Source organism: Peromyscus californicus, unplaced genomic scaffold, assembly GCF_007827085.1.
Source record: "Peromyscus californicus insignis strain IS unplaced genomic scaffold, ASM782708v3 Scaffold_4__1_contigs__length_199733344, whole genome shotgun sequence".
In the NCBI taxonomy this organism is placed as follows: domain Eukaryota; kingdom Metazoa; phylum Chordata; class Mammalia; order Rodentia; family Cricetidae; genus Peromyscus; species Peromyscus californicus.
In genome coordinates this window covers 7,799,422-7,819,607 of record NW_026294562.1, presented here as the reverse complement: position 1 = coordinate 7,819,607, position 20,186 = coordinate 7,799,422, and the positions used below count along the sequence as shown (strand labels likewise).

The 20,186-nt window shown below is 39.5% G+C and overlaps 3 protein-coding genes across 13 annotated transcripts in view; 2 read left to right on the top strand and 1 right to left on the bottom strand.

The window, feature by feature from the left end:
* The window catches only part of Pdcd4 (programmed cell death 4), a 35,618-nt gene extending 29,854 nt beyond the window's left edge, over nucleotides 1-5,764 (top strand). For 2 of the 5 annotated variants that reach the window (XM_052712486.1, XM_052712487.1), the window contains exons 12-13: nucleotides 1,446-1,554; nucleotides 2,045-2,179. In XM_052712486.1, coding sequence (XP_052568446.1) covers nucleotides 1,446-1,506 — 61 coding nt within the window. In that variant the 3' untranslated portion in view covers nucleotides 1,507-1,554; nucleotides 2,045-2,179. Of the gene's footprint in view, nucleotides 1-1,445; nucleotides 1,555-2,044; nucleotides 2,180-5,265 lie in introns of those variants that run through there. The other 3 variants (XM_052712490.1, XM_052712488.1, XM_052712489.1) reach the window with 3 other exon arrangements.
* On the bottom strand, nucleotides 3,419-19,279 carry Bbip1 (BBSome interacting protein 1). 5 transcript variants are annotated; one of them, XM_052712497.1, is made up of 3 exons: nucleotides 19,155-19,279; nucleotides 4,521-4,609; nucleotides 3,419-3,912 (listed from the first exon to the last, which is right to left on the bottom strand). In XM_052712497.1, exons 2-3 carry the CDS (start codon nucleotides 4,552-4,554, stop codon nucleotides 3,746-3,748), a joined length of 201 nt encoding a protein of 66 aa, XP_052568457.1. In that variant the 5' UTR covers nucleotides 4,555-4,609; nucleotides 19,155-19,279; the 3' UTR covers nucleotides 3,419-3,745. The 5 variants fall into 5 exon arrangements, with proteins under 5 accessions (XP_052568457.1, XP_052568454.1, XP_052568455.1 ...); XM_052712494.1 differs by having other exon boundaries at nucleotides 4,534-4,609; nucleotides 19,155-19,271; XM_052712495.1 differs by lacking the exon at nucleotides 19,155-19,279 and adding an exon at nucleotides 18,896-19,007.
* Shoc2 (SHOC2 leucine rich repeat scaffold protein) overlaps nucleotides 18,929-20,186 on the top strand; it is an 88,524-nt gene continuing 87,266 nt past the window's right edge. For 2 of the 3 annotated variants that reach the window (XM_052712485.1, XM_052712483.1), the window contains exon 1: nucleotides 18,929-19,040. The gene's annotated coding sequence lies outside the window, so the exon portion shown is untranslated. Of the gene's footprint in view, nucleotides 19,041-19,576; nucleotides 19,639-20,186 lie in introns of those variants that run through there. The other variant, XM_052712484.1, reaches the window with a different exon arrangement.

Here is a 20,186-nt window from a genome sequence, read left to right as displayed (position 1 = left end):
GGAATTATATTTGTACTTCTAGGATATAACTTAAAGGAGGTGATAAGGGCTTTTCCTCTTAAAATTAATAAGGCTGTAATGTAGTAAGTTAAATATTTAGTTGTAGCCAAACTTACATTTTATATACATTTTTGTTTGTTCTTTTTAAGTCTGAAGAATGTAAGCTTTGAATTTTTGTTTTTGTGAAGAGTCTGAGATAAACTATTTCTAAAGTTTAGAAGCTCAGAGAGAGGAAGATGGTGGAGTAGGAATGTCTGGAAATGCAGATTGTGGATAGATGTCCTGTGTCACACAGCATCAGTGAAACTTCCATCTTGGCTCGGTCTCTTGTTGTCACTGTTTCATCCCACCCTGACCTTTGCATAGTCCTCAGCCTTTCTGTTAAGAACAAGAGCAGATTCCTGTCAGTACCTTATGGTTGCTTTTTAAGGTTTTTTTTTTTAAAGCTTGTGTTTGAAAGTCTGGTTATTTTTATTGGGGTTTTAACTCTGGAGTCATTGAAGAGTTCCTACAGTTGTATAGCATAATACCAAACAACTTTGACTTTTGTCCTCTCTTAAGCATTAGCTTTTTGTGTGTGTTAAGTGCACATGCATGTATGATCTTGCATGCTTGTACATTGTTGGTCTGGGGAAAGAGAGTAGGGGCTAATGCTGCAACAGGTCTGTTTATGCTTACAGATATAGGCTGCTGGCCAGCTGTTCTCTTGGGAGAGTGCTGCTACAGTAGCTAGAGTACAGTTACTTTAGTAGAGAAGAACTTGAGTTTTCAAATGACAGTCAAGAATCCTCTTATGGGGCATAGAGGCTAGAAGGAGCCAGATTCTCATTTGGTTGTCTACCAGTTAGGACTTTTCTAAGGTCAAGGAAAATTTAGTTATTAAACATTTTGGCAATATTATTTGTTAACATTTATTTATTCATTTGTTTATGTGGCTTTATGTGCTCATGTCATGGTACATATGTGGAGGTCAGAGGTCAACCGGTGGGTCCCAGAATTGATCATGTTTGCTGGCAAGAGCCCTTATCCACTCTGAACCACCTTGCTGGGCAAAACTATATTTTGTTGAATTCTATAGTTCCATACTTCTCATTCATGTTTAAAGTCCTTATGTTCGGCTCACTTGCTTTCACATAAGGTAGAAGTAAATACTAAAGTCTAATTAAAATGTCTTTATTTTCTATTTAACTTTTATTAATAACTAAGTAGATAAGGAAGTTCATTAGTAATTATCTAAGCTACTCATATTTGCTCTTTATCTAATGTTTTCTAAGGCTAAGGTATCTAGTAGGTAAAAAACATCTTTTCAAAGGAATTCAGACGTGCTGGCCTTGAAACAGCAGAACTCTTTAAGTCTTAAATATGTAAACAAAGAAGTCAAGGTTTTAATGTTTTCCATAGAATCAGATTTTTACCTACTCTTGTTTTTGTCCTTTTTGTTACAGGGGAAGAAAGCGTTTTGTAAGTGAAGGAGATGGAGGCCGTCTTAAACCAGAGAGCTACTGAACACAAGAACTCTTACAATCTTAGGTGTGATAACGGCAGATCTGAACTGTAAGAGGAGTTAGTGCAGTTTTTTTTTTTTTGGGGAGGGGGGCGGTCGGGTAACAAGGCATTTCTGAGATTTTATAAACATACATTTAATGGGGATTTTTGAAGGAAGTATTTTCTTTTTCTTTCTTTTTTTTTTTTCCTTTGAGGGGAAATTAAAGGAGGGACAGCGGAGTAACCTACCACTTAAGTGTGGACTATTCTGATAAGCTACTTTTTCTAAGTGCCATGTTCATGACCTAATCATTCCAAGTTCTGCATTGATGTCTGACTGCCACTCCTTCCTTTCAAGGACAGTGGTTTTTTTGTAGTAAAATCACTGGTTTATACAAAGCTTTAGTTAGGGGTGAAGTGACGCTACTAAGCCCCATGTTGGCTGCTGCTGTGGAAATGCTGTGCTTTGGGAGTAAAAACACACACACACACACACACATTTTTGTCTTAAAGAATTTTTAAAAGACGAGTTAGTCATGAGACTTTTTCATCTTTCCAGGGAACATATTGATTGGTCTTAAATACTAGACAGTTAAGTAAATGGTGGCTGGAACATCTATTTTTCTACAAAACTGGAAAAATGAACCCGGTTCTACAAGAATGTACAACAAAATAAACCGTGAAGCAGTGTTGACTCTTTAGTGGGAGTTCATTTATTTTGTCTCTTGAAAACGTCTTTTAGGCTTCCCGTCTAAACCTCATTAGGCCTTGTGTTCAATCCTAACAGTGTAAGACAAACAAAAATGTTTTGTTTTTCCTTGAGACAGAGCCTTGTTAATGTATCTCTGGCTGGCCTGATAACTCTTTAGGTAGTCCAGGCTGTCCTCAAACTCATGGTAGTCTTCCTGTGTCTATTCAGTGTCCTGAGTGTTAGGAATAAAGGCATGGACCACCATGCCTGGCTTTCAAAACAAGTATGTTTGAACTTAGTAAATTCAAGTTATGACAAGCTTTCTTTTTAACCTTCAGATTTTAATTAAAAAAATAAAACAGGACTAGAGAGATTGCGAAGCAGTAGTGAGTACTGCTGCTCTTTCACAGGACCCAAGTTGTATTCCTAGCACCTACATTGGGTGGCAGCTCACATCCTCCAGTAATTTGAGCCCTCTTGGTACCAGATGTTCTCTTGTGGCTTCTATGGACACTGCACATAGGTGGCATATACACGTACACATAAAAATCTTACAGCAGTGTAATAGTTGAAAAACTGCCTTTTAAGGTTATACTAGGGAAATATATGTATATTTTCATCTTTTGTTTACTGATCTGGAGATTAATGAAGTTTGTCTAATATATAAATAGCTTTTATATTTAAGTTCTGTTAACATGTTTAAGAAAGCATTCTCCAAGTACTTTATCTAAATACCAATTTGTAATTACCAATAAATAAGTTACTTTAAAGAGAGAGCCTATTTCTAGCCTCTTTTATAAAGGCTAATTACTTAGCAAGGTTTTAAGGTCTGTGGTAATTGAAGGTGTCTAGTAACTGCAGTAAACCATTACATTTATAATTTTCAGAATAGTTCCTTGGTTACAGGGCTTGATAAGAGTCTTAGAAAGAAAACTCTACTGTTCATACTTCATGGGCTCTTCTAAGCTCATATTGCTTAGGTTTATTACTGTGATGGCTATAATAAGCATTTCTAGGTTTTTGTATTTGGCACTCAAGTTATACAATTCTCTATTTCTTAAAATTAGTGTAATTAAAAGCTTAATTGACTCCAGAATAGCTAAAGGTTTCTCAAAATATCAAATTGGTTTAAGAAACCAGTTTTGTTATTGCTGCTGTCATTATGGTCAGGCTACATACCATTAAACGTAACATGAACATAACTGGTTAAGTTGGTTTTGGGGTAATATGTAAGCCCAACAGTGTATTCAAGAACAGAGTTTATTTTCAGATCTAGGTGTCTAATAAACATGAAGAAATCATTTATCCATAAAAGATGCATTTAATTTCTTACATTCATAACAATAGGTATGGCAAATAAGGTAATTTATAATTTTAAAAACTTTTCCAAAATCCCCCAACTTGATAAAAGCTTTCTTTTTAACATAAACCAATGTTTAAGTTCCCCAATTTTTTTTTTAAAATTATGAATGTCCAGTTTGATTATATATTTTCAGCCTATATTTATAGAATAGTTTCTAGTTCCTGAACAGGTAAGATGGGGCGTCCATCCCCTTAAAGTGGTACTCGTCACTGGGCTCTTTGCCGGTCTTCTTTTTCGGCCATTTCTTGTTGGCGGATTGTATCCTGTGCTGCTTGCTGCATTTTCTCCAGTTTTTCCAGAGTCAGAGATTTTAAGGGTAAAAGTTTGGGTTTACACAGCACCATTGTGGTTACATCTTCCACAGACAACTGCCCTATTAATAAGAAATAAGAAGTTAATTTGAGAAAGATGCCTGGTGGTTTTGATTTGCAACTAGAATGTAAGTCTAAAATCTTACTGCCAATGAAAAAGTTTCTGCTCCTGGACTGACAAAGCAGTAATCCCACAAGCACTGTTTCTCACTACTGAAGAGTCAGGAAACAAGAGCTGATACACAACAGAGCTGTTTGGGCCAAATGTTTAATTGGAAGAATATATACACAACACAAAAATATAGCACATGAATGCTCAAATTATGAGTTGTTTAACTGGAATGGTTAGCTTTTCTTACTAGAGTTTGATTTTAGGTTACTTTCCCCATATTTCCAATCTTCCTTTGAATTCCATTTCACTGAGACTTTCACATTATATTCTGCACTGACGTATAACAGGATTTATAGTTATAAGAAACAGTTTTTAATTTGGTGTCCTTTTGTTGAAAAAAGTGAGAATTTCTTTACAACCTACGCACGAAAACATAATAGACGGGAGAGTGGACAGTAAGTGAGGCATGTAACCACAGTAGTTGCAGATACTTAGCTATTCTTCTGTGTGATATTGCCCATCACCTGATAAGTCTCTAGTAGTCTATAGCCAAAATACCTGTGAGATATACCTTGTTTTGGAAGGACTTCATGGAACATCGACTTCACTTCTGCCATCTATAACTGCTGGATACAGTGCTTTTGCTCCTTCAATGAGAAATCAATTACTAATATTAAAATTCCCAACGAATACTTACTAGAGACCATAACTGAAATCACAAATACTATAGAAAGTAAACTACCCTACATGCAAGATTTTCTCATCAGTTTTCTGTGATTTTCCTCTAAAATAAAGGTGAGATATTTTATGTGTATCAAGATCTTGTCAATATTTATTCAATAGTGAGTAATTGAAATGTTACCTAACTTCTTTTCCCATCCTAAGAAAAAATTGGTAAAACTTCTGTTTTGTTTTTGTATTTTTTAATTTAATTTTATTTTTTCGAGACAGGGTTTCTCTGTGTAGCCCTGGCTGTCCAGGAACTCTCTTTGTAGACCAGGCTGGCCTTGAACTCACAGAGATGTGCCTGCCTCTGCCTCCTGAATGCTGGGATTAATGGTATGTGCCATCACTGCCTGGCATTTTTTTTTCGTTTTAAGAGGAAATCATTCAGTTGAGAAAAGGCATATAGGAAGCCATCCTGGTTCACTGACAGCTTCTCTCCCGAGGAGGTACTGACACCACTGAAACTACCACACTACCAACTGAAAAGGGGTGAAGAACAGACAAAGAGGTGGTAATAGGCAACGTTTCCTTAACATTCTTTCTCTTAAGTTGCTAACAGCTGATTTCTACTTTTCAGTTCCTGACTGCACAGCTATAATCTGTAAGAAAGCAACACAACGGGTAAACAAGCTAGAAACAGACATGAAGTATGCTTTTAGCAGTCCTACTGAGATACTATATTCAAAAGGACCAGGATACACCTTCCTATTAGCATTGTTATCGCTATGTAAGCATATGCTACCTACAGCCCTTGCAACAAATGTTACATCCCAGATTCAACTATACTGTCTGCTCTAAGTGTCTGGATCAAGTTGTGGAATAATGCCTTTCTAAATATGCTTTTCCAGGCAGTGCCACCCATTTAGTGATGTTTCACTACACTGACGCAACCTTACTATATGTCTTTCGCAATGTTACTACCAAGATTTATTATTTATAAGGTGGTGATGCTGGCTTGGTGCCTGCTTTTCCACCCACTGCAAATTAATTATAACCAAGTGAAGCTGCTTTTGTTCTTTGTCATTCTTGTTCCACTATTTAGTCCTAATAAAAGCTTTCTACTTTGTATCCTTCAAGTGATTATCTTCTCATTCAAATTGCTTGAGAATGTCTAGGTTCCTGAGAACTTCTATCTGCTTTGCAGAACTCCTATCTTCAAACTTTATTCCTGTTCTCTCTCTCTGCTCTACCAGGGAGAGTACATGATATAAGGAATAGGCCAGGAAAGCCACTCATCACTAAATGGAGTGTGAGGTAAGTGTACTATTGCAATTCCCTTAGAATGCATAGCTCCTAATACATGCTTCCTTGTTATTTAGGCCTGAAACCTAATACATCCTTTTTCTTCCTGGTTAAGGCTGATAGCAGTGCATATCCTTGATTAAACTGAATATAGCTACTGAACCCCTAACCTCTCCATTAAAAACATCACAATGAAAAAATACTGTGCCTGCATCAGGTACAGACCTGACATGCCACTGAAAAGGATGGGCGTTACTGATTTTGAGAAAAGTAAAGCATAACAACTATTTTCATACATACCACCAAAATGCTGTCTATCTTGGTAGGTTAAGTTTTAGCTGTTTATAAAAAGAGCAACCCCAACTTTGTATAATTAAATCACTACCCTTTGTTTTCCTTTGGTTTGTACCTCTTACACATCCAAAATACAGCCTGAGGAAAACAGTGATACTTGGTGCTCATTTCTGTTTGAGCCATTGTTAGTGGAAAGGGTGTGGGGCTGGCGAAGAGTGGGTTGACACTTGTGAGAGTAACATCAGCGCCTTCATTTGCTTACGTGGTTTCTGCTTTAGTAGGACTGATTCTTATTCTAGGCCCCTTAGGCCTTGACAGGAGAGAAACAGGAAGGGAAGGGCTAAAATAAGCAAAGTGGAGATCTGATGGCTAGCATTGGCCAGGATACACAGTTTTGATAATTAACTGCCCTGGGAGTCTAGAACAGGAAGGAACATCCCCCCCCCCCCCCCCCCATAGCAGTCTGCCATTATCCAAACACAAGTGTTTGTAGGGTGTAGTGTTTTCTAAGGAGTTGTGGCTACTTCTAAGCTCATTATCAAAGCAGATGGGGTGTATACAAAACCAGAGACGGATGGATCAAAAGAGAAATACAACAAACACCTATTAGTGAAATGTGTATTGAAAAACTGCCATGACCATTCAGTAAATGAGGGCCTACCATGTGTCAGACAATGTTCATCAGTGCAAATAAAAATCTTTTGCCTTTTGTAGCCTACAGCTGGGGGAGAAGAGAAACAACAGAAGGTAGCTAAGTGCAGCTACAAGTTTAAACTGAATGGGGGAAGAGGGCAATCCAGTTATAATAAGAAAATCATGATGGTCCCATTAGGATGACACTTAAGCAAAGAGTTGATGTGTGTGAGTTTATGTGCTATGCCTTGGAATTGTGGACAGATCCAAAGCCTGCTAACTTCCACAGTGAAAGAAGGGTTATGGAAATGGAACCCTCTTTCAGCTTTTTTTATAGAGCTACTTTGCTGTATCTCCTAAAGCCAAGCATTCTTCAGAGCTATCATCCCTAATAAAACTACAGCAGAATGCTTAGGAGTAGGGATGCCCATTCAGCATTGCATTAAAATGACATTGACTAGCAAAATGTTTAGCAATACTGAGCCCACTTTTTCACCAACTGCCCAAGAGTTAAATTATGGGTTATGTATAGACTAGAATACTATCTCAGAATAAGAAATGATCCAGATTGTGATGGCACATTAAGACAAATATTAAAATGAAGAAGTAAACTTACTCTTACCATATTGGAACTCAGATTTTTAACACTGCTAAATGCAGTGTCAATAAACCATTGTTTGAAGCCCTTGGTCTGGGTAACTGGAAAAGTCTGACGCTTCCTTTCCTTTTTAAAGTTGGTAATCACTCTCAGAGAATATAGTTCTGATGGGCAGTGTACCTCAAAATCCTGAGAAGGTATGCAAATCTACCATAGTACTGGATGTCTAAAATGAATGCAAAAGAACTCAAAGGAAAACAAAACCTTTGTCATAAGGTATTTCACTGTTTTTGGAGCATTGAAAGACTTGTCTAAGAAAGTCTTTTAAAATCAATCATGTATCTGGACAAGTTGGAAGAGAAGATCACCAAAATGTGTAGCAGGAATCTTAAAAAGTTCTTATCAATAAAAACAAACCTGAGCCAGGTATTGGGGTGAACTGGAAGATCAGAGAACCAGAACAAGCCACAGCTACCTCACCTCGCCGGATCCTCAGCTGGTCTTGTTTCCTCAGACTGGAGGCCTCTGAGTCCTCATCCAGAATGGCTCTCAGCTGAACTGCTGCTAAAAGCCTAAAAGCTTAACCAGGCCAAATGCTTCTAGTTCCTGGTCTTCATGCCTTATATACCTTCCTGCTTTCTACCATTACTCCCTGGGATTAAAGGCGTGAGTCACCACGCTTGGCTGTATCCTTGAACACATGAATTTCTGCCTCTGCTAGGATTAAAGGAATGTGTGCTACCACTGCCTATCCTAAATATCTAGTGGCTTTTCTGTTCTCTGACCCCAGATAGGTTTATTAGGGTACACAATATTTTGGGGAACACAATACCACCACAAAAGTGTCCTTTTTAACTTTGAGAATGCAAGCTGTCTTCAATTCTTACCTCAAGAGTCTTAGAGACATTTTACATGTTTCTAAATTGACATTTTTCATTTGCAAAAGTTATAAAGGACATGATTTCTACATACTTAATATCAGTTTTTTAAAACATTCACTGTAAACAGCAATTTGGTAGCTAACATTTTTTTTTTTAAATGAAGTTCTTCCTTAGAGATTTTGTATTATTTTATCCCTAGATCTCTTTATTTCTATCACAATTTTAATCTAATGTAACATTTTCCCACTTGTTATGTTACTGATCATACTAGATTATTAGCTGGTTACAAAATGATATTTAAAATGTATTTTAAATTATAACTTTAAAATACACATTGATAAAGTTATTGCCCACACATCTGTTATTAAGGAGACTTCTCAGTTCACATATGCTTGGCTGAGAATTTGTTTGGATTGCTACAATCTGACTTTTTATTTTTCCAGGCATTGCTACAGTCTGACTTTTCCTTTATACAGGTATAAGTACTGAGATGGGAATGGGAAAATTTTTTGTTCAAGTTTTGAACTTGTTATATATTTAAAAGTCATAGTGATCTATCACTAATGATTTGTTTTAGTGAACAACAAACTAGTAAATTAAGTTTTCCTCACCGTGCATGTTAGGCAAGCATTTTACCAATGGGCTGCATCCTTAGTGCCTACATTTCTGTGAGTAGTTTTGGAAGCGGAGCACTGAGCAGTTCCTCTTGTGAAAGCTCAACCTTACCTAATAATTCCAAGCCCTTAGTTAAGAGCTTTATTTACTTACTGTCCCTGGCACCCAAGAGCTTTCATCCCTTGAAGCATTTCATTGTAGTAAAATTCTACACTGGCTGGAAAAATGCCTTTTTCCCTTCTTTTTGTTGTTGTTAGGTGATTGTGAAGGGAGGGGTAAAGGAAATAAGACTAGGCATGATGATCTACAGGCTCTTTTTTTAGGGAATTAAGCATCAGAAACTTCACATGGGAGTTAACGGTCTCCACGTTCGTTACTCTTAGCCTTGCTTGCCTTCATTCTGCCCTGATTGTCTTTAGGTGTCTGGAAGCATGTGTACCCTGGCATAAATACTACTGATTTGTAAAATAAATCACATTATGTTGTACTTAGAGAGATTAATAGATTTTCTGAAAGAATTTTATAGTTAACTAAAATTTGAGATGCTCTATGAAGGAAAAATGATTTTTCTTTTTAACAGCAAGACTTTCCTGAAACTTCAGTATACCAAAGTATGTAATGAATCTGCAGCAGGAGAAATGAAAATGTATTATTTGTCAAACTTACTTGATCCTGGACTCCTTTAAAAATGCTCTATGGTACAGCATCTACTACAGCATACTAGATGTGTCATAAGACACGAGGTGGAGCACACACTAAGGAAACACCATTATTTACAATATAATAAAGCTAATTTGAAATCATTTTTTTTTTCTGAATAATTTGTAAAGGTCAATCCAAGATGGTTTATCTTCTTTCCTTAGTAAGTAGAAAGTTTAGACACTCTTGGAAAAAACTGTCTTTTACCACTACTTAAATATGAAAAGAGAAACATTTTTCAGAGTATTTGAGGAATTGACAAAAATAACAGCTGTTTGCTGTTGCCTGTCAGAAGAACACTCTGTGACACAAGTATAGCATTTTGACAGTTGTTTATGTATTGTGTGCACATTAGACATACAGTGGCTAGGGTGGATGTCAGGTGTCCTCTCTGTTGCTCTCAGTATCTTTAAGACAGGGTCTTACACTGGCCACCACAATCACTAAAACAGTTTGAAGACAAAAGGACCTGAATAGATGTAAAAGTTGTTTTAGGAGGACAACTGAGGCTCTTAATATAGGCTAGGACAGGTAATGGATATTTCAGTCTTGGCAACCAGCTGGATCATGGAATCAGAGAAGAAAAAAAGGAAGAATGGATGACAAGGTCATGCTCAGGTTTGGCTATGTGAATGAGGATATATTTGTAAGTCTTAGGAGGAAACGTGCTGTGTAATGACCTAGGCAGTAAAAGTGCTTGCTTGAGGTTGACCCTTGGAATCCACGGTAGCAGGGAAGAACTGATTGCTGAAGGTTTTGGCTGCATATATGCTGTACCATATGTGTATACACACATAGAACACATACACCATACACCCAATAGGCAAAGGGATGTTTAAGTATGGAATGGAATATTGAAGGAGAAGCCAAGAGGATGGTGATAGTGCAAACCAGCAAAAGCAATGGTATACATATTTTCCTTTAAGCAGCAATTTCATAATAACAATATCAATAAAGGACTTTGAAAGCAAAAGACCAAGGTTTATATGAACTTGTTAAGAGTGTGCTCTTACGACATCTGTTAGACTTTAATGTAGACATATATAGATCTCTAAAGTGGCCACACAGTAAAAGCTTATGTACTAAAACCATACCTTCTAGCCTATAGAAAACATAGGTATCAGGGAACTGGATGACTTCAAGGTATATAAAGTGATCCCTTTTTAAAAAACACATTGTAGACAGGCAAGCTTAGAAGAGACAGCATGGGCATTGGGATCAGTAAGGGAGACACAATTGTTTCAAGATGATGAATCTACAAAATCAATGAGAACAGATGTTAAGATGCAAGGGATGTTCAATAAATCTCCCCTACCATTCTACTTACCACTCTCTTTGGGTGATAAAATGATTAAAGATGACTGAGTAAAGCTAAAATGGTTGGACTGTGCAGGTAGTAATTCAAATTTGAAAGGAAGAATAAAGACCATGTATGGTGGTTTGAATGAAAATGACCCCCATTGGGTAATAGATTTGAATGCGTGGTCACTAGGGAGTGGCACTATTTGAAAGGTTTAGGAGGTGTGGCTTTATTGGAGGAAATGTGTTACTGAGGGTGGGCTTTGAGGTTTCAAAAGCCCATGCTAAGCCCAGGGTCTCATGGCCAGTGGATAAGGACGTAGCTCTCAGTTACCATTTCTGCCTGTATGCTGCCATGCTTTCTGCCATGATGATAATGGACTAAACCTCTGGAACTGTAACCAAGTCCTCATTTAAATGCTTTCTTTTATAAGAGTTGCTTTGGTCATGGTGTCTCTTCACAGCAATATAACACTGACTTAAGACACCACAATTCAGATTTAGGTTCAGTAAGTGTGTAAGTCCAATTGGAAGATAGGAATGATCGAGGAACAGAGAGTCAGCTGCACATCAGTATCAACGATAGAGGTACACTCAATCACTCAAGGATGTGGAAAATGGTGGGTGGTGGGATTAGCGGTAAAGACAAGTATACACAGCAGTTAAGAGAAGCACTTTTTCTTTTAAAGCATTCTAGGATTTTGCTTATTTTGTATGCATGTAGGTGCATACATGTCATACTAATGCATGAAAAATACAGAATTCATATAAAGCCTCACATCAATTCCTAGCACATAGAGCTGAATGAATATTAGTAATTCTTACTGTACTGTACCACTATAATGATGTCATAAAACTAGATTCTCAGAAAAAATGAAGTCTAAAAAAGAGTTATGGGGGCTTATTACTAATATTTAATGAAGAAAAATGTACCAGTAAGGAGGAACATTTCAGAATTATTCACCCATCATCCCACCCACTATCAACCAGGCCAAAACCTGCTTAGCTTCTGAGGTCAGTCCTGTTCACAGTGGTATGGCTATAGATGCCCATCATTCTCTATACAGCCATACTCTCTTAGTAATGATCTTAAACACAGATTAGTTTAAATGCATCTAGCTGGGTTGTGGTGGCACATGGCTTTAATGCCAGCACTTACCTGGGAGGTAGAGGGAGGGGGTATCTCTTGAGTTTGAGGCCAGCCTGGTCTACAGAGTGAGTTCCAGGACAGCTAGGGGTACACAGAGAAACCCTGTCTCGAACAAAACAAACCAAACTAAAGAATTAATATATCTGTATGTACCTTAGCTTCATAGTATCAGTGTTTAGTGGAAAGTTGCACATACTAAGACATTTGAGCAGAATGTGTGTGTGTGTGTGTGTGTGTGTATTTTTCACCTCAAAAAGGTAATGTTAGAATTGAATTACGTTGGGTGCAGCCAAAAAATAAGAAAACTTGAATTACCCACCTCCCATTCGTCCTCCAATATATAAAAGTGAACTGTAAAAGACTAAAAAGAAGTAATCATGTCTAAGATTATATAGTTGTTAAGTGAAGAAAAAGGACTTGGACTCTCATCTTCCATAATCCATTAACCTGGTCCTCTTCTCAGTTTTCTCTATGCTACATCTGGGTAAATAGCTTGGAGGCCCATCAAAAGAACACAAACATTTAAGATGTTAGACGAGAGAAGAGACCTCAGTGAGTAGAAACCAGTGAAGGCTAAAGTAATACATCGTCACAATCTGTTGGAATGGGCAGTTTTTAAGCCACTAATTACTGTGAGAAAGGTAAAAACCGAGTCAGACAGTAAGTCTTAGGAATGTGTACATGTTTAAAAAGTAACTGGCATACAAACTAAAGTGTATGCTTTTTTCCCCCTCTTTAGCAACTGTCACAGACAATACATGTAGCACGTGAATGATCTTTCTTAATTTGTAGATCAAGTATTCTAGTTGTCATGTTTGATACCAGCCTGAAAACAGCATTAGGAAGGCAAACTTTTTTTTGACTATGACTTTTTTTTTTCCAGTGCTGGTAATCAACTCGGGGTCTTGTGTATGATAAGTAAGTGCTCTACCATGAGCCTCAGCCCTAAATATTATGTTTTAAAAGAATGTGCCATCAGAGCTGCCACATTTTGAGCAGATAGGAAATATGTTAAATAGCTAAACAGGGCTATAAGCTTTAGGTCATATCTTTGTGTAGCTATCTGGAAAATGCAAGCTGTGGTCACAAAAGTAGTAAATAGAAAGGGAGACAGATTACTAAAATATAACTCCAGTTACAAGAATATGGATCAGAAACATAAAAAGTAAGACCCAGACCAGGATTTGGATCCATTTTTAAAACTCTTGTAGCTCACAGGAATACTGGGTTTTGTGCCAGAAGTCATTCTCATAGTCTCCTTAATATTGCCTACCACTCCTAACCTGTTTTTTTTTTTTTTTTTGGTCTTCACTATTATTCTTCCCCCCTGTATTAAATAAACTTATCAGCTTATTCTAATTATAGAAAACCCATCTTTAAAGTCTGAAATGGAATGCTTCCGAGTAGTTTAGGAGTTCCATGTACTTTAAACAAGCAATGACAACAAAAGCTCGTGTAAAACAAGCTTGAGCTGAAAATTTTTCTTCCTTAGTAATCTCTTTATATTTCTATTTTAAGTGGGGCACAGAGTTGTTCTCTATACTAATTAGCTAGCTGTTTTTGCTCTGTTTCATGTACATACTTATGAGATACTGAAGTTACACTGATACGTAACTATGTGACACTACATTTCTTAGCCTTTATGCAGCTTGGTTTCCTCATACAAAACACTTCATATTTCAATATCTATCCAAAATTCAAAGCTCCAAGTAAAGAGCAGATATAAAAATGCCTAGAAATTCAGTAGGTTAGGTCAAATTTTCATGTCATGATGGACTTGATCTACACTGCCATTAAGGGATCTTTTAAATCCACAGACCTTTGAATCTTTATAGACATTGTATTACCTACAAATAGGATGGCATGATTTATTTAAAAGTGTTTTTCTTTAAACATTTTTTTAAACTTATTTAAAGCAACATACATTGCCAAATTGTATCCTTAAATTTTTTTGTATGTATGATAAAACAAATGTACTTCATAATATATATAACTCAAGGCTGAAATCATGTTGAAGGTTTTAAGTGAGCAGCGAAGAGTAGAAACCTATATAGACTGTAACCAAGGGAACAGAAATCTGTTAAATGTTAAAATTCTATCTTGAATCTTTGGCAGAGATGACAAGTGACTTGAGCCTTACCAAGAGAAGTAATAGTGCCTTAAAGCATTTTGAGACTCTAAACCAAGTCCTAATGTTTTTATGTAAGAAATATAGACATCATAGACCAGTAGCTTTATAGTCCCAAACTAGTTTAATTTTTTTATTCTGGTCTGCTGGATGTTTAAAAAGTATCTGAACCAATTTTGAAAACCTGCAGATTCGACATAAAATTCAAATTTTAGCTGTATTGGGCAGTATTTGCTAAACTCGTACTCTCAGATTCTCTAGTCCTTACTGTTTCCATTGCTCCCCTTCCCTTATCAGCTCAGCAGTTAAGCATATCTAACATTTAACTTGCGGTAAAATACAGATCCACTACAACACATTATATGCCAAATTGTCTAACTGTACCAGTTGTGCAGTGATTGACTTTTGTTTGGTTTTTAGTTGTAAACCTAGTCTTTAATGTTTGTGCCATCTCTCCAACTTCCCCTCCCTGTCTTGAGACAGGCTCTGGATGCAGTTGCTTAGGTTGCTTTGGGACTCCTGGGCTCAAGTAATCTTCCTGCTTCATCCTCCAGCGTAGCTGGTACTATGGGTGAAAACCACTGAACCTGGACTACTAGGCACTAAGATTCAAATCCTAGAGATGGAAGCACCAGAAGCAATCCTATTATATAAAGGATATTCATTGTTAGGGCTCTTAAAGTAAATTCTTTTGTGAATTCATTAAGCTCGCTCTTTCAAAGTAAATTCAGTTTGGCTGGTGCAGTTTCAAGGGGGCATGGCATAGAATTGTAGGAACAATGACAAAAATTATCTTGTTACAGTCAAAAGTTGAAGTTAAATGAAGACTGAAATTTCAAAAGCATAGATTTTGGAATAGGGAATGGGGCAGTACTGGGGATTAAATTTAGGGCCTTTTGTATACTAGCCATGCATTCACCACTGAGCTACACCTCCAGTTCCATATAGATTGTCCAATGTAAGCTAATAAGGAAAGGTAGAGTGAGCCCTGAAAGACTATGTTTCCCAGCAAACATACAGTAGTAACACCCAGTTTTACTCAAGCAATTGCCCATATGCCAGTGGAGTATGGACTGATAACATTCATGTGGAGAAGCCAACTGAAACATCAGGTATGAGACAGTTGGAGACATAGTAGATTCTCTTCTGCTTTGCTCGCTGGCATCTGCTAGTATAAATGTGTTGCAACATGCTCAATTTGGCTAATTAACTCAGACTCATGTTAATAAAATGTGTGGTGTCTAGTTTCTGAAATGTGCCTAAGTCTCAGAACAGGAACTGTTCATGGGGGAGCTAGATGATGTCATAGGCACTGGAAGACTCCAATAGCATATACTATTAAGTTCATATTCATCTCATGTAAAATACTGTTCTCTAATAACCTGTTTTAAAATTCAGTTCTAGGTGACAGTCTTAAAAATATTAACCTTTAGCCTTGTGAAAAAGTTAATTAGTAGCTGAGATAATTGGTTAGCTATTTCCACAGTATGTAAGGAAAGAGAATTGATAGTTTACATTGTTTTCTAAAGCTCATTCCTCAAATCTCAGATTTGTGCATAAAAATCTTGTTTTATTATTAAAAATGTACACTTTTTTCTAAAGCCCTCCAGAATCAATGAATTGGAATCTTTTGTTTTTGACATTAAACTTGGAGAACTGTCTCTCTCTCATTGATCTTTAAATATTTAATGCCTAATATGTGCCTAAATTATACTGCTTTAGAAGTTAATAACAATCATACTCTGACCACATTCTGTAAGCTATGAGGCAAGCTAAAGTACTTCACATAATATTTGAATTCTGTTCAAATTTAGCCCATAGACATTAGCTAGTGAATGGTCATATTCCCGAAATCCAGGTCTGATCCTAAAACCTAGTCTTAACTACTATATTATTTAGCCTTCTTGAATTACGTACTAAGTTAAAATTGTTTCAAAATCACGTATGAGCACTCTTCCTCCTATACAAAGAAAGCAACTATTGAAACATGTTATTTTAACTTTCAGTATGGTAGCTAAAAACATTCTACACTAACCTAAGAGATTTCTTTTCACTTTCAAGATGAAAAATAAGTATAGGGTAGGAGGAATACATGAGCTTTGCATTCTTGGGAGTTTTCTTCTTGTTTATAATTTATAAACTAAATTCCACAGTTCTCTATCTACCAGGCAGAGAATGTTCCTAATGAACTAAGTGTTAAGCATAATCTTGATTTTGCAATTTTTAATAGGCAATGCTTACTACCAGAAAGCTGTCATAGAAACCACAGGACCAATTAGATCGTGCAGAAGAATTTCAGGGAGAAAATAACATTGCCTCAATTGGATTGTGGCCAGGTGGACAACAGTTGCTGTGGTATCTGCTGTGATAACATCAAGGTTCATGGATTTGAATTACAGAGCTACACATCTTTCAACAGCAGTCTGGAGGGTGCCAGGACTTGAAACTCCAGAAACTACGCTGACATCAGTATACTTTGCTGTAGATTTCATTGCACCAGCTTCAACCACAGGCGAAGTAGCAACATCTATTAAAGGGAGACAGTCTTTATTGCCAGCCCAGGGTACCAGGGTACTCTATAGACACAGGCAAATTAAATGTCAAACCCTTAGCATGCTAAATTGGATGGACTTCACTAGTAACACACGGCAAGGGTACATATAGTTGCATTTGAGAACACAACTGGGAAAGTAAGAATACTGATAATGTAGTCATGAACAAGAAAGGCTTAAGCCTCTGGTCTAACTTTAGGTCACATGAAGTAAGGAAAGGGATCCCTTTTTCAACAGTACCTCTGGGTTGATTTCTTCAAAATGTCCATGTCACAGAAGGGAAGAAGATGGGGACAGTTCTAAAGTTAGAGTGGTAATGTCCATGTACAATACAACACTTTTGACAGGACTGTGATTTGTATATTCTCTATGTTACAAAATTGCTAATTTTCTTGGTTGTAATGATACTGTATTTTTCAGTTTCTCTATTTCAAAATTCTTAGGAAATTCATGTAGGAAATCTTAGAGGTGTCTGCCTAACAGCAGACCTATAACCTATTTTTAAATAGTAATAAAGTAGGAATGTGAAGAGTAAGGAAATGTGTATATAGTAGAATGATAACAAGTATTTTACATAGGTAAATGGTGTATGTCTATACAGCCTCTGAGCTTTTCCCCTCCCTTATCCTTCCCCCTTTTTTTGAGAGAGGATTTCACTATGTATCATAGTGGCTTTGAACTTGAGATTTTCTTGCTTCAGCTTCCTGAGTGCATTACACCTAGCTCTTTTAGCTTTGTAATGTCTGAACATTTTCACAATAAAACATGCGGGAGGGGGACTATGCTGTAAAGATTTCAGAGGTTAAAACTAAGAAAACACTGAGTATCAGGGACTATGCTCAATTTCTGATATAGTGAAGAACAGTAACACTGCTAGGAGTGTCTTAGACATCCAGGACATAGCTAATTATGCAACATTTTGTCAAGGCACCATTATGTTCAGAGCAGGTGAATCTCATACAAACCATTTTATTCAGGCATAAACATGGTCATGAAGTTAAAAATACGTAAACAGCTGATACATTAAATAGTGACTATTATAAGATATGTAAGAAGTGCTATATAAACTCGGAAGAAATCACTTCCTGTTGGAATTTGGAAACACATCTCCAAGGATTACAGAATCATGGACAAAAACTCACAAAAGGTGACAGCAGACTAACCCCAGAAGAGACAAGAGTACTTCATTTTTGCCTGGAACATAGGTAGAGAAGGTAGATTTGCACTCTCATTATCGATTGGTTAGTTATAAGCAATTCTTTTTTTTTTTTTTTTTTTTTGGTTTTTCGAGACAGGGTTTCTCTGTGTAGCTTTGCGCCTTTCCTGGAACTCACTTGGTAGTCCAGGCTGGCCTCGAACTCACAGAGGATCCGCCTGGCTCTGCCTCCCGAGTGCTGGGATTAAAGGTGTGTGCCACCACCGGCCAGCTTATAAGCAATTCTTAATTTGCCTGAAAATTATCTTTTTCTTGTAGTTTTAGGTATTCAATAAATTGAATATAAATATTAGAACGACTGACTCCCTGACTCAAAAAGCCAACAGAAGGAATCGCATGAGATAATGTCTTGAAGGGGACACATAAAGCATGTTAAGTGTTCTTTAAAAGGAGATTCATAAGCATTAAGTTGTTTGTTAAATCGTAGACACCCACGACTACTACAGTATACCCTTAAAAAGAGCCCAGAAAGGGGAGGCAGGACAAAAAAAAAACTGGCGGTGGGAAGGTCTTGTTTTGCTGGTTGGCTAGAAAGTCATCTTTTTCTTTGATTGTTGGGGTGAAAATTGATTCCTTTTTGTTCCTGAAATGTACAGACTCTAAAGGTCAGGGAGTACTGTACTTGATAGGAACTCGTGGAGGCGTGGTCAGGAGCTCCGCTTAGCAGTTGCTTGGGCCCAGGCTCCTAGGTTGCCTTTTGGGCCAGCCCAGGCGGGGAACCGGCCTCGCCTTACCGGGAACCTTAGAGGGGCGGAGGGAAGGCTGGCCACCGCCCCACCAGCCGGAAAGAAAACCCTCCGCCAGCGGAAGCAGCCTTGGGCCTTACTAGTCTTCCCAGGGCTCCCTCCACGCGGTTCCTCCGGCCTGGCCGGCCCGCCGCGGGCCGTCGCGGGCACTCACCTCACTACTCAACCTTGGGAGCGGAGGCACCCCCGGGGCGCAGGCTGGGGCGATGATTCCACCTTCTGGCTATGACCCTACTAGGAAGTGCCAAGCGCAACTTCCGGCGCGAGGGAGTTTTGAAGCTCTAAATTATTTCTTCTAGGTGAGTGATCAGGGGTCTCAGTAAAGGGCCTGAAAACAAAACCTGCAGTTCCGGAGTACGAATTAACTCGTCTACCGTGGGCTGTCAGGTCACTTCTTCTGTAGGTATACTTACGGGTTCGTTCCTTCCCAGACCGCTCCGCTGTTGCCCGGGGTAACGGGGACTGAACGAAGGAAACGTGAGTACGTCAGACGGGAGACAGGAAACGCCTCTTGCCATTATCAATTATGGCTGCCCGGACTTCACCCGTAACCTCCGACTGGGAGTTGTTGCTCTAGCCGGCTGGAGGCTTTCTCTGTGGCAGAGCTAGCCAGCGGCGCCCAGTGGGCGGGCGACGGCGCACAGCCGCGGAGGAAAGGAAAAGGGCGGGGAGAGGGAAGCTGGCGCCAACGACTCTCTCTGATTGGACGGCTGCCTTCGCCCTGGCTCCGCCCATCCGCTCTCCCTAGCGAATGCCGGGCTTGCTCGGGAGGGCCGGGGCGGGGCGATTGGAGCCCGAGTGTGTGGAGGGGCGGGGCGAGTGGGGGAGGGGCGGGGGGGCGGTGGCAGGGGAGCGTCGCTCTGGGAGCGGAGGACTAGGAGGAGGAGGAGGAAGGAGGTGAGCGGGGATGGTGGAGTCCGGGCTCCAGCCTGGGGCGGGAGAGGCGGAGGGCGCCTTTGGGTCCGTCCTGCCGCCCTCCTGCCTGTCGGGCAGTCGGGCGGGCCGTCGGGAGGGGGAGGCCCCACACGTCCTGACAGGCGCGAGCCTCCGGGGCCGGGCGCGGCCTGAGGGGTCGGGGCCCTGGGAGGCGCCGCGGCCGCTTTCCGGGGTGCTCCGGCCCGGGGCCCCGGGTCCTGGGAGCCGCTGCTCGCACGGGGCCAGCGCGCGGGGCGCCGAGAGCAGCCGGCCGCCCCTGACCGCGCCGGGCCGGGCCTACTGCGGAGAGGGCGGCCGGGACAGCCCCGGAGCTCGGGCGCGGGCCCGGGGCGGGCGGTCAGTCGCGCTGGAGCTGCTCTGGGCTCTGGGCGCCACCCGGCGGGAGCTTTGGCCGGCGGGGGTCGTGGGGACGGCTGGGGCGGGCTGGCGCCGGCCGGGCGCGGCGGCGGGGCGGCGGGGTGGGGTCTCTGCGCCTCCTCCCCGAAGCCCTGGGCGCTGGGCGGTCTCCT

What these genes read in the sequence shown, in the direction of transcription:
- Bbip1 (XM_052712494.1), bottom strand. Translation starts at nt 4,579, where the DNA reads ATGGCAGAAGTGAAGTCGATGTTCCATGAAGTCCTTCCAAAACAAG. An exon ending in TGAAGTCCTTCCAAAACAAG is followed by an intron (nt 3,913 to 4,533) that starts GTATATCTCACA and finishes TCTTATTAATAG; the next exon opens with GGCAGTTGTCTGTGGAAGAT.